Source organism: Balaenoptera borealis (genome assembly GCF_965194805.1).
Source record: "Balaenoptera borealis genome assembly, chromosome: 7".
NCBI classification, from domain to species: domain Eukaryota; kingdom Metazoa; phylum Chordata; class Mammalia; order Artiodactyla; family Balaenopteridae; genus Balaenoptera; species Balaenoptera borealis.
The window spans coordinates 82,270,334-82,283,238 of record NC_138864.1 but is presented as its reverse complement, the minus strand read 5'-3'; the positions used below and the strand labels follow the sequence as shown (position 1 = coordinate 82,283,238).

Here is a 12,905-nt window from a genome sequence, read left to right as displayed (position 1 = left end):
TGGGTGGACTTGGAGACTACTCAAAAAATATTGCTAGATGCTTGCTAGAAATAGGAGCGTTTCACACATTTTCTCCTGGAGGTTAATTTCAAAACTTTATTTTAAAGTCACAAAGCTATGCCTTCCCAGTTTATAGCTACAAGCAAAGCCATGCTTTCTAGATCAGCAACATGAGTTGATGTGTTTGAGTCGTGGCATGTGAAGTCCCCATCTTGTCTTTTCAAAGAGCCATCCATATATCAAATGTGGAAAAATACTCACATGTGGTGGGAGAATCTGTGTTGCTCAATCTAAAAAATTATTTGAAAAGAAATTGACCTTCAGCCATGAATCCCCGCTTCTTCCGCCATCCCCTACTCAATTAGCATTGAACCTATTGACATTCCAGGTGCAGATATTGGGATCTAGAAAAACAGATCCACTTTACATATTGGTAAACTGAGACAAGGTCACTAGCTTTTCAGCCCGGTGAATAACATGTAGCATATCCTGAGGCATTGGATATAATTCACCCAAAGCCTGTTTCCCAGCCCATAAAAGACTGCTAGCCCACCAGTAATTGGGCTCCTACTGGCTGCAGAATTGGAATTTGGTGGGATTTTACAACGTGAAATGCCAGGGAACGTCTAGCCAGAAATTATTAGGAGGTGGCGGGCATGGTGATAAATGGGGTCAGAAAAGAAGGGTTCCCTCTGGTGCAGTAGTCTGGCAGCCACTCAAGAATTCTAGCATGATATCCACCTGGGTGTGCAGTCTATGCTTTACTTTTGTTCTTTCAATAAATCCAATGAGAAATTGGTGGCAAAAAACTGGACACTAAAAAAAGCAAAAAAGTCAATGACTTACTTAGATATCCTTGTGATTCTTTCTGCATGGCTGTTATGGGGCAGTCTTTATGCGTTAACAACAGCTGTTTCAGCTGTGCCACCTCGTTTTTCAACATGGACACTTCATTCTGGAAAGAGATGGATCCAAGTCATGTTAAGAAGACCAGAGAATACAAACCCAAGGCCCCGTGCACTTTCAACAGTGTAACTGGCACACTTCTTTTCTGTTATGTCTGAATGACATTAATAATATTATTTAACAGGATTCACCTGAAAATTTGTAGCTTGCCTTTGATTTGGCCCTCAGGTTTACCAGGGGCTTTCTGAAGAGACTAGGTTTTAACTCAAGAGCTTAATCCTATTAAAAGTTACTTAGGTGGGACCCTCCATTCTACACTGATTGGGTGACTCTAGGCAGGTAACATAACCCAGCTAAGCTCCAGCAACCTTGGATGGGAATGAAAATAGTACAAAGTTCTTTGAGTTGTTGTGAGGATTAAATGACGTAATAGACGCAAAGCATGCAGAACAATGCCTAGCACAAACTAAGCACTCAATAAAGTTAGCTCTCATAATAATTCTCTTCACGCTGTCTTTTTTTTTTTTTTAAAGATTTCTTTTTTTTTTTGACATGGACCATGTTTTTTCAAAGTCTTTATTGAAATTTGTTACAATACTGCTTCTGTTTTATATTTTGGTTTTTTGGCTGCGAGGCATGTGGGATCTTAGCTCCCCGACCAGGGATCGAACCCACACCCCCGGCACTGGAAGGCAAAGTCTTAACCACTGGACCGCCAGGGAAGTCCCCATGCTATCTTACAGCCTCAGGTTTGACACTGATCACGCATAGAAGGTGAACGTGAGGCACTGGGAGGAACTGTGTGGCAGGATGAGTGGCTTCAAACTGAAATGCCCTCAGAATAAGCCGATTTCCCAAAAGAAGTTCTTCATGGGCTACAGTTCAACAGAGCACGTCCTTCTGCCTGATGCCACTTAGGAGGACGCATGGAAGCATACGGAGCAAATGTTGGTCCTCTGCTGGTGGGATCAGGTCAGCCCAGGGAGGCCAAGGGCAATAGAGTTTAGGGCCATGATTGAGTTAATTTGATTGGTTCATTAACTAATTTGGCTAATTTCAGTCTATAAACTTTTTCCCTCCTCAATATCAGGGTGTTGTGGATTTACTTAGATAAGTGCCACAAATCTCCACTTTATGTAGTAATTCACAAAGATAGGTTCATAGTTTGTGGAATAATGTACTTGGCACCATCGTCTACAGATACAGTTGACCCTTGAACAACACGGGTCTGAACTGTGCGGGTCCACTTCTATGCAGATTTTTTCAATAGATAACAATACTGCATGATTAGCAGTTGACTGAATCTGAGGATGCGGAACCACGGATACAGAGGGCTGACGATGGGATTTGAGCACAAGCGGATTACGGGATCTGAGGCCAGTCTTGGAACCAATCCCCACTGATATTGAGGGACAACTGTATAAATGTAGAACAGATGGTTCCAAGGTGCTGCCCCTTGATAAAAGTAAACTGTAAACGTAGCACTACCTCAAATAAGCCATTTTACAGTTGTGATAAATAATACCCTCTCTCTGGCCGGTGTTCATTTGTGGCTGCCACGCAATTCTACTCCACATGGAGGAGACGTTTCAAAAGCATGCACACAGAAAAAGGTGTTTTAACATTTCTGTCATTAAGTTGTATCTACACTTTCAGTATGAACTTGGCTTTTCAGGCGTGTATTTATCACCTAGAAAAGTAAGTTTGGGATTCTGAAGTTAATTAAAAAAATTATTTTGGAAATTGTTTCAAAGAATACCTCCTAATTCCAAATTCATTGGCAAAATACATTATAAGCAATCAAATGTTGACTAGCATGAATAAAAAAATAATAAAAATCTCATCTACAAGGCTTTTATGCCTATCTGACGAAAGGGGGGAGGGATAAGTTAGGAGATTGAGATTAACATATATGCACTACTATATATGAAATAGATAACTAATAAGGACCTACTGTATAGCACAGGGAACTCTACTCAATATTCTGAAATAACCTATATGGGAAAAGAATCTAATAAAGATTCTTTTGGGTATGTGTATATGTATAACTGATTCACTTTGCTGTACACCTGAAACTAACACAACATTGTAAATCAACTATACTCCAATAAAAATTTTTAAAAAATGCCTGAGAAATTAGCACTAATGATGAATAAATCACTTAATTTCACAGGAAAATTGCTCTTAAATTTGAGAACATTCAGGAAGGTGAATTGCACCTCCCACCTCCAAATGAGTGTGGTTGATAAGGGGCCCTATCAAAGCTGAAAGTGACCCTTGTCAATTTGGGGGTCAGTGGGACAAGTTTATTTATAGGACAATTTATTTTAGCCTTAAACACTATTTTTTTCTCTAATTTTATGCCCATTTAAATTCAGATAGCCATCCTTCCTTTTCCCAGCTCCCCCTCTGCTTAAAATAGCCTGTGTAAAAGAAAGTTACTTTTAGACCATTAAATAGAAGGCAGCCCCTGGTTAAAAACAAAACAAACAGACAAAAACAGAACAGAAAAAGGAGAAAAAGAAAACTAAGATGTTTGAATGTATACATATCTGGCCTCAAAATGAAATGTGATATGATTTGTATTTGGACTATAGAGATAACACTTTTCTGAAATCACAACTGCTAGACACCTGGACCCTAAGGGGAAACTGTCAGTTGCAGATAATGCAGACAATGGTTCTAAGAAAGTGGAGTCAAGCTCCAATCCTTAGTGAATCCAGCCATACTTTTCTTCCATGATCTAGGAAACAAGTGAGGAAAGCATTTAAAATAAAACAGAACAGGATTCTGTTGCTTTCTTGTACTTCTGGAAGAAAAGAAAAATCTCACTTGGCGGCTGCCTTGGAGGGGATGATTTTAGTCTCCATTTCTTCCTCCTCTGTGTCCTCGGCAGTCACACCTTTTCTAGGCAGTCTTCCATCCCCCAGACTCAAAGTGTACATTGCCCCTTCCTTAAAAAAAACACTTTGAAATCCGTTCTTCGGGTTCCTACAATTGCAAGGAGCTAACTGCCTACAATACTCGGCATATCCCAAACCATTTCAGGATAAACCTTTTGCTTTCATGAGAGGCCACAATAAAACAGCACCAGTCACCACAGCAAACAGTGTATGTGGTGTCCTGGCCTATAGCCAAAGCCCCATAGAAAATAGATGATTTTAGTGGCGTTTTTTGTCTATGGACAGCAAAGCACTTTATTAATAAACCAATACATTGTAAGTATAGAAACTGAGGACCTGGGAGTTGTGAGGGTCTGTAAAAATGTAGGAACTTGGAGAGCACTGCAACAAATGACCATCATTTAAAGATATATGTGAATATGGACGTATTTCTTAATGTAATATATTAGTAATTATGTTATTTAGCTATGTTAGGGTTGGAAAATGAATGCCAATTAATATTCTCCATAGACAAGAACAATTAGCCTCCCTCTTGCTTAGATCATGCACACATAAGTACGATACTGATAAGGACTAAATAAAAGTCTAATGGCCACAGAAGCAACAGAAATTCATGGGGCAGCTTCCAGCAGAAAAAGGAACTCTCAAATGAGAGTTGAGAATAATCGAGTTTGGCTCCCCAAATTGCCACACCAACCTAGTGTAAAACAACGTGGTTGGACTAGTTTTCTAGTTACTTCCTGCAAGATCGTTTTTTATTCTATGAATTGCCTTCTATTGAGAATGCTAATTACCTAATAATCTAATGAAGGTCTCCATCTTGATTTTTTAGTCACTAGTTAATTGCTTTTGGTATTCTCAAATGGGCTTATATATCAAGTCTTATATTTCCTAAGGGAGCCAGTCCTAGCACCTCCTGTACTTCCAAATCTTATCAGGGCAGATTCCAAAGCAACATTTACAGTTTCACTTTTGTGCAAAATTTCAAGTCCATGTACATGTCCATATTGTGAGAATCTACAGAGCCTTCATCAGATTCCATAAGGGAGCATTTGGGTTAAAAACAGTCAAGAATCTCTGCCCTAGAGGAAGCGGACTGAATCATGTGTGCTGTGCACATGCATAAACATTCCATATTGATAGGTACTGATAGATATCATTCCATATTGATAGACCGACTGATGTAGGAAATGCACAAATACTAGACTATATTTTAAATAAAAATCCTTTTCAAGATAACATTAATAGAAATCACCTTGAATACATTCTGGAAGAGAAGAACCAGACAGCAAATATTTCAAAATGCATGAAAGAAATCAAAAGTGGCCTGCAGTTCTAGTAGGGAAATAATAACCAGGACTTCTGGAGACATTTTCTTATTCTGAATTACCTTGCATTATGAATTGATGCAAATCACCGTTTTTTTTTTTACTCCCTTGTGTAGGTTGTAATAATAACTATAGGTCTTCCTATAGAAGCACTTTGCAAAAGCAAAGTATTAATAATAAGTATTGATTCTCTTGCTGAAATCAGCTCTTCATTCTTTTCTTTTTTCTAAACTAGTTTGGGTTTGCTACTCCTAAAAGTTTAGCCATTTAAATAGGGACTGTAAGAATATAGATGTGGTTGTTAGATTAATCTGTTCTTAAACCCATAACGTTGACTTGGGATGAAGTAGCACCCCTATATAGACACTCAACACTGTAATAACATACTTTAAACAAGCACTCCAAGAAGTCCCTAATAGCTACATTTTCAGTTTTTAGCTTTGGGAGATGTCATTTTGTTAATATGACAAACTCCAAATGCTTTTTGATGCAAGCAGTAGTCCATGCCAAAAAAATAATTATCAAAATGAGCCCTGCCACATAGCCCCTCCCCTATTTTTTTTTTTTTTTTTTTTCTTGTAGATTAACTGAGGCCAGGTTTGGTTCATTCTAAAACAAAGGACTTTCAATTTGTACAGCAACAGTTCCCATCTGGCCTATTCTCTTGCCAAGTCCTAAACCTGAGCTCGTGTGTCTAAAATTTCAGCAGCGACTTAGGCCATGTGTCTTTGCACTGAAAAAGAAAAGCAATTATTTTCGTCGGCGACCAGACGATTTCCATATCATCTATTGAACACAAACAATCCACTGAGCACCACATTAGCAGTTGATGAATTTAGAGCTGATCTCAGCCACTCTGTCAGTGAAAAGAATGTGGATTCCTTCATAGTTGAAGAACTTTCTAGAATGAAAGATCGCAGAGCAGTGGGTTAGGTCAAGAGAAGACTCGCTTGGGTCTTCATCCTACTACTTGCTGGCTGTGTGACTTTCAGGAAGACTCCTCATGTCCCCCGAGACTCAGTTTCTCCCAAATAAAATGTCAGATTGGGTGGTTTCTAATATTTCCCCCCATTCCTATACCTGTGTTGACCTCTTGGGTAGAGGTTTGTTGTGAGATGAGGAAATGAAGTCTGGGAGTTTGATTTTGTTTTCTCAGGTCTGATTTTTCCAATCTGAAGCTCTGCAGCCTAACTAGAAGATTTATGCTGGAAAACAACTCAAAAGTGGCAGCTGGCCATCCAGACCTTGGATATTCCTTTTGGCGGGAGTTTGTTTGTGTAGCACCTTCCATTTCTGTTTACTTAAAATTTGGCTCACTGGACCAGCCTCAAGAGAGACAACTTTTTCTTTTGACAAAGGTCCAGTGAGAGGGAAAGGGTCATTCAAAGGTAGCAGAATCTGCATATCCTCTCCAGCATCACGTGGCGTGATGCAGACACTCGGCCTCACAGAAAACATGGAGCCCTTGTGGTTTCCGTCCCTGTGAAGCAAAGCAGTGGTTGGAAAACACCAACAACGTAGTCTGTTCAGAGACCGTCCCTTCCTCAGGCACTGCTTTAACAACCAAAAATACTGGTGCCTGTTGAATGGCCCCAATAGGACTTTTTTTCTGGTTTTCAGGGGCTAGAATTCTAGTATCTCTTATCCTTAGCCATTTGGGTTCTAAAAATGTGAAAATTAATAGATTAGGTTTGGGACTTCCCTGGTAGTCCAGTGGTTAAGAATCCACCTTCCAATGCAGTGGACGCAGGTTTGAGCCCTGGTTGGGGAACTAAGATCCCACATGCTGCAGGACAACTAAGCCCAGGCTGCAACTACTGAGCCCGAGTGCCACAACTAGAGAGAAGCCTGCGAGCCGCAACAAAAGATCCCATGTGCCACAACTAAGACCCGACGCAGCCAAAAATAAATAGATAAATAAATAAATAAAATAAAATAAGTCTCTCTTCTGGCAATAAGCATGTTTTAAAATATACTCTTTTAAAAAAGTAGATTAGGTTCTCATAAAGGATATACCTTATATGTTAAGTACCTTATATGTTAAGTGAAAGCTATAACATATATGCATATGTCAAGTCATGAACACATCTGACGTCAAAGTAAACCAGTATCCTCACTTTTCCTGGCTCTCTGCTATGACCCCCTCCATGTCTTCAGGCTCTAGAAAGATGGTCAATACCCTGGGGTCATTCTGCAAGGACTCATTTTAGTTAAAACTGATTTAAAAACTTGTCCACATCTGATTACATGTCAGCTGACTACTCAAGGCTCCTTCATCTAGGTCAGTGGGTCTCACTCAAGGGTAATTTTGCCCCCCACGGGGGACATTTGGTATTGTCTGAACATTTTTCAGTTGTCACAACTTGGGGGTGAGGGAGAGGGTGCTACTGATACCTAGAGGGTAGAGGTCAAGGATACTAATAAGTATCTACACTGCACAGGAGACAACAAAGAATTACCGAGCCCCAAGGTAATAGTGCTGAGATTGAGAAAACCTGCACCTGTTCATGGCCCTCTTGCAGATCTCAGAACTGGTAGCAAATTCCAGGGGTTCTCACATTTCAGTCATTACAAAACCACTGCTGTGATATTTGCTAGGTCACATACACCAGAACTTTTATTTACTTAACATGTTTGTACAAATTAACTCATTTTTTAATGATTTAGCCTGCTCCTTACCAAAAATATCTGTGAAACTGAAGGTTTGATGTTCTGATTACATTTTTCAGTACACATAAAAATTAAGATATGATTATTATTAATATTAAAAATGCGTGCCCATGTCCACCTAAAAGCTTCTCACATACTACTGTGCCTGCCAGATTCTAGAATTATAGGCTTTCAAGTTAGAGTGGTTTCAGCGGTGTTTGAGTCCAGCCAAACTCTGCGGCTTGATTCCCTTAAATCACATCTTTGCCAAGTGGTCAGGCAGCTAGTTCTTGGACACTCCAGAGACGGGGAGCTCATTCGTTTATTCAACAGATATTGAGTACAGACACTCAGGAACTCTCCATGCGAGACCCAACATTAGAAAAGGGGGTAAGTGGTCGGGGGAGAGGGTAACAAAACAGAGTCTCCAACTTCACACAAGCTTCGTACAAGCTAGTGGGAGGATTTATTATCTTACTTCCCCCATATCTGCTATATACGTTTCCCAGTTTCTTTCTCATGTCTATCATTAAAAGAATGATACACTTGGGGGGAGAGTGAACATCCATAAATGATGACAGTCAGTCCCTGTATAACCCAAACAGTGGGTCCCTGTATAACCCAAACTTTCTTTGTATAATTTCAATTTGTACACTGGACGCCCCAAGACCATTTCCACTTAATGGAATTAAATATGCAAAGGGGGGTTTGGCACCCTAATTGCTCCTTTCTGAGGATGCACAGAGGATGGGGGGTGAAGGTGACCTATGAACTACTGAGGAGCAGATTCTCCCTATTTTAGGCATTCTTTCCCCTCTTCCCTCCACTCTTTAGCCATTATCTCTGCTCCTGGAAGCACTGTATAATCCAGCGCTATAATCCACCATTTTTACTGCTACCCCTGGACTGCTTGTCACTAATATAATACTTGCTTTTGCTTCTGCTGGTGAACAGTGCACTCCTTTCTGTGTTAGAACAAATGCCCTGAACTGCGTCATGTGTATGGCATGAAGTCCGCTGGAGAAGCTCCAGGTGCTGGAGGTTCTCAAAAACTCCTAGAAGTGGCCTTGTTATAAAATGTCCCCCCACTGAGCCAACCATGGAAAGCAAAAATCATGCAAGATTCAAATCTTGTCAAGTTTAAAAATGAGATGGAAACACGCCTTTTCTTATGGAGTAAAATAATAAACACAAACCTCCCTTTTTTCCATTAAACAAAAATATAGATAACCTAGTGTAAACTGAAGCAACCCCCTCACCCAGTGGACAGAAAGAGCGGCCTTTCGGTTGAAGATGTATTATGTACAAACGGCTCTGTAGACATTGGTTCATTTATTCCTCCCAACAACTTTATGAGGTTATTATTCCCATTTTATAGATGAGGAAACTGAGAGCCAGAGAGGTTAAACCCAGCAAGTAGGTACGGAACAAGAGTTTGAACTTCTGTCTGACTGAGCTTCTGCTCCCAGCCCTATAACTTAATTGGGCAGGGCTTCCCTCCTCAGAGCAGACTGATGTAAAAATGAATGGTTGTTTTGTTTCGTAGAGTGTCTCGGAACTAATAAACCTTGAGGAATAAGCCTGCAGTTGCTCTGTGGGGTAAGGGGTGGTGTTACTGCTTAGGTCAACAAGTGCCTGCGGGGGAAGGAAATGCCAATGTTACACAGGGCCTTTCAGTGCTGGGGAGAGAGACAGTGGCCTGCACCTGAAGTTGCATGTTTGTCTGGGTGAGTTCTTCTGCTTTCTTTTCCAGTGACATCACCCAGACCTTCCTCTTCTGTCTGCAGCGGGTGGCGGCTGCCCGGTTCCGTTCCAGAAATTTCCGCCGCCTCTCGTCCGGATCCTCATCCACCACCCTTCGCCGGCGCCCCCCTGTGGGCTGAGGCGGCTGTATTGTCTGGGTGGGCTGCATCTGTTGTGTCGCTGGTGAAACCTGCTGGGAAAGAGAGGGAGGGGGTGATGGGGAAAGAGAAGGAACGGCTGCGTAAGGTGTTGAAATGCAAAACACAGGGAGTGGCTTGTTTTAGTTAGCACATTACACTTGTTTTCTAAGAATGAAGTCAACAATGAAATCACGCTCGTGAAGAGGAAAAGCATCACCCCGCTATCTTCTATGATATTTTGGCAAGATACAGGGATGATCTGCAAAAAGAGAGTCAAGTAGTTTTTTTTCCCCTGACTGGCATTTGGCTGAATCATGATAGAAGAAACATTTTTTTTCTCCTCAGATGTTAAAAATGTTTTATTTAAGGTGCCTTGTAAAACCTGAAAGCGCCAATGTATGGCAACACGTGAAAACAGAGGTCAGGGTGACTGCCACCCTACTGATGAGTCTTCTGTCATCTGCAGAAAACTCCTTCTGGGCAGGTTGTGAATGCCTTTCATACTAATGGTGTCAAAACCATGTTCCTAGAACACACCTCTGGGACAGCACTGCCACTGTGACTCCTATCAAAAGAACCCCGTGAAGCCTGGAAAGCAGCTGAAATCCTTTTGTCACAATTTCACAGTTCTTACTGCAAATGCCTAGCTGGACCTGCAAACTCCAAATGGGCCTGTCTCCTCCTCAGAGCTTGACCAAGGCTGAGGGAGTTACAGGAGATGGTGAGTGGGTGAATTTCTAGGTGATTGGGAAGCGGGGCCTTTGAAAGTCCATCCTGACACAGCACTGAGCCCTGTTAATACACCGTGTCCGTTGACAGGGAGGGGTGGTTATATATACTTACATTATAAGGAAATCCTAGGAGTGGCAAAGCACTTTATTAAAAAGTTTTACTATGCTTATAGATTCCTTGTAAGGTCTGCATGGGGCTCAACAACATCTAAGGTTTTAGGGACTCCCACACATATAGCTTTATTTCCCTTCATACAGCAGACACTCAGCACCTAGTGAAATTTCTATGACTGACTGTTTATGAGTCTGGACACCTAATGCTTCCCTAATGCACTTCACTCCTTCCCTTTTCTTCATTCTCAATAAAGGGTGGTGGTGTTTTTTTTCCCTCCCTCTCATTGCTCAGTCACTCAGGCTATGGCTGTAACACCTATAAAGTTGTTTTACAAGAGGCATTTAACCTGCAGAAATAACAGGCGAAAAGCTTTAAAAATGAAACCCAGCCACCTTTTCTACCACATTCCAACCCTATGATTGAAATCAATCAGAACGACTATAATTGCACTAATAATGGCTCCTGGTTGACATCAGCTGACTGATGATGATATATTTTAATCCTAAACTCTATCAAACCCTACATGACTAACTGTAAAAGAACCAGGCTCAGGACTGAGGTTAGATTGCATCTCAGTAATTTTGTTTAAAGCAAAGACATTTTCTAAAACTGTTTATTGGCAATTCCTTTCCTCCGAATCACAGAGGAATAACAAAATAAATTGTCTAAGATCTTACTCACCAGAGCGGCTGATGAAGATGTATTCCTTGTTACTGGCAAACGTTTAGCACTAGTCATTTCAGATGCAGTAACTTCTGAGCTAACCACCGCAAAGCAAAGCACTAGGGAAGAAGGTGCTAACCTGGCTATTTTTGCATTCTGTCGGGGTGGGGTGGGAGGGATAAATTGGGAGTATGGGATTAACAGGCAAAAAATGAATGAAATAAATTCATTCATTTCTTTGTATGAATTAGTGATCTCTCATTGCCAGCCCTAGACAAGACTCTCAAGTAGGCAAAACTGGGTTTTAATCTCCACTGCAGGGACCTCTCTTTCAATACTGTATTCTCCCACGCTAACTTTAACAAAGCTTTATCCCCTGACGCTTCTCCTCTGCCTTTACCCAAAGGGGTAAGTTACATGGTGGTTTCAGGCGCAGGCCAAGTTCAGGGTCAAGGTGTGGTTTGGTTAAGAGAAATTCCTGGTGGCCAAGGAGTGATACCAGGACTCTGAAGTCACATCCTTATATGCAAAAGAATCGCAAGAAGCCAGAAGAAATTGAAAATGCAACCCTAAGACCAGAATTTGTGTCTCTGATAATTATTGTTACCCATCATTATCTTTTTAAAATAGCATTCTGTCGGGTTGGGGTGGGAGGGATAAACTGGGAGTATGGGATTAACAGAGGCACACTACCATACATAAAATAGATAAACAAGAAGGATTTACTGTATAGCGCAGGGAACTATATTCATAGTTCTTGTAATAAACTATAATGGAAAAGAATAAAAAAGAATATAGATATATACATATATATGCATAACCAAATCACTTTGCTGTATACCTGAAACTAACACAATATTATAAACCAACTATACTTCAGTAAAATAAATAGAATGGCATTATGTTGACACAGATGCTCTGAAAATTTTGATCAAAAATAATTAATTGTAATTTCAAAATGACAGAATTTATTCCAAGTCATCTTAGAATCTCAGAGTTGGATGGCCTTAATAAACTTCTATTGTTCTGACAATCATACAATTAGGCCACATGACAAGAATCTCAATACCAACCAAGTTAATACAGTTAACAGTGGCATTTTGAATATGGTCTAAGTGATCTTGTTCAAATTTCAACAAGACCAACCTGGACTTTTTCTTTTTAGTAGCATAGGATAAAAAAGCAACTTTGTGCAGCCAATTATAAAGGCAATTAACTGATTGCATATACAATTGGCCACTTACTGACTCGAAATGGAGGGCAATTGGCTAATTTGTAATTAGCTAATGAGTGGCTTTTATATTTAATGAACTGTTAAGCTTGTCTGTGAAGTAACTCGCTCACAAATGCAACCAAAACCTGATGCTATCCGTTTTTAAAAAAGATAAGTATACATGTGAATCTATCTGCCTATCTTTGACCTTGTATTATAGTTTTCTTTTTCCCTTCTAAATATATGTCCTACTATGGCACATGACTAAAAAGGTGCTTTGGATAGCATTTTATTGCTAAACTACTTGCTAAGCTTCTATCACATTACTCGGTTTGGAATTAATCATGGCTATCATGTATTGAAAATGTTGTGCCAAGGGCAAAACATTCTCTTATTTAATACTCCTAAGGGTCTATGAGCTTGGTCTATTATTACCCCATTTTACAGATGGGAAAACTGAGGCTTAGAGAGGTTCATCTACTGACCACAGTCATACAACAAGTAAGGTGGGAAA

The 12,905-nt window shown here is 40.3% G+C and overlaps 1 protein-coding gene across 10 annotated transcripts in view; it reads right to left on the bottom strand.

The window, feature by feature from the left end:
• The window catches only part of CREB5 (cAMP responsive element binding protein 5), a 409,001-nt gene that overhangs the window by 6,548 nt on the left and 389,548 nt on the right, over window positions 1-12,905 (bottom strand). For 5 of the 10 annotated variants that reach the window (XM_082397957.1, XM_082397963.1, XM_082397958.1 and 2 more), the window contains 2 exons: window positions 9,492-9,722; window positions 847-955 (listed from right to left, as the gene is read on the bottom strand). In XM_082397957.1, the coding sequence (XP_082254083.1) occupies window positions 847-955; window positions 9,492-9,722 (340 nt within the window). The other 5 variants (XM_082397955.1, XM_082397956.1, XM_082397962.1 and 2 more) reach the window with 4 other exon arrangements.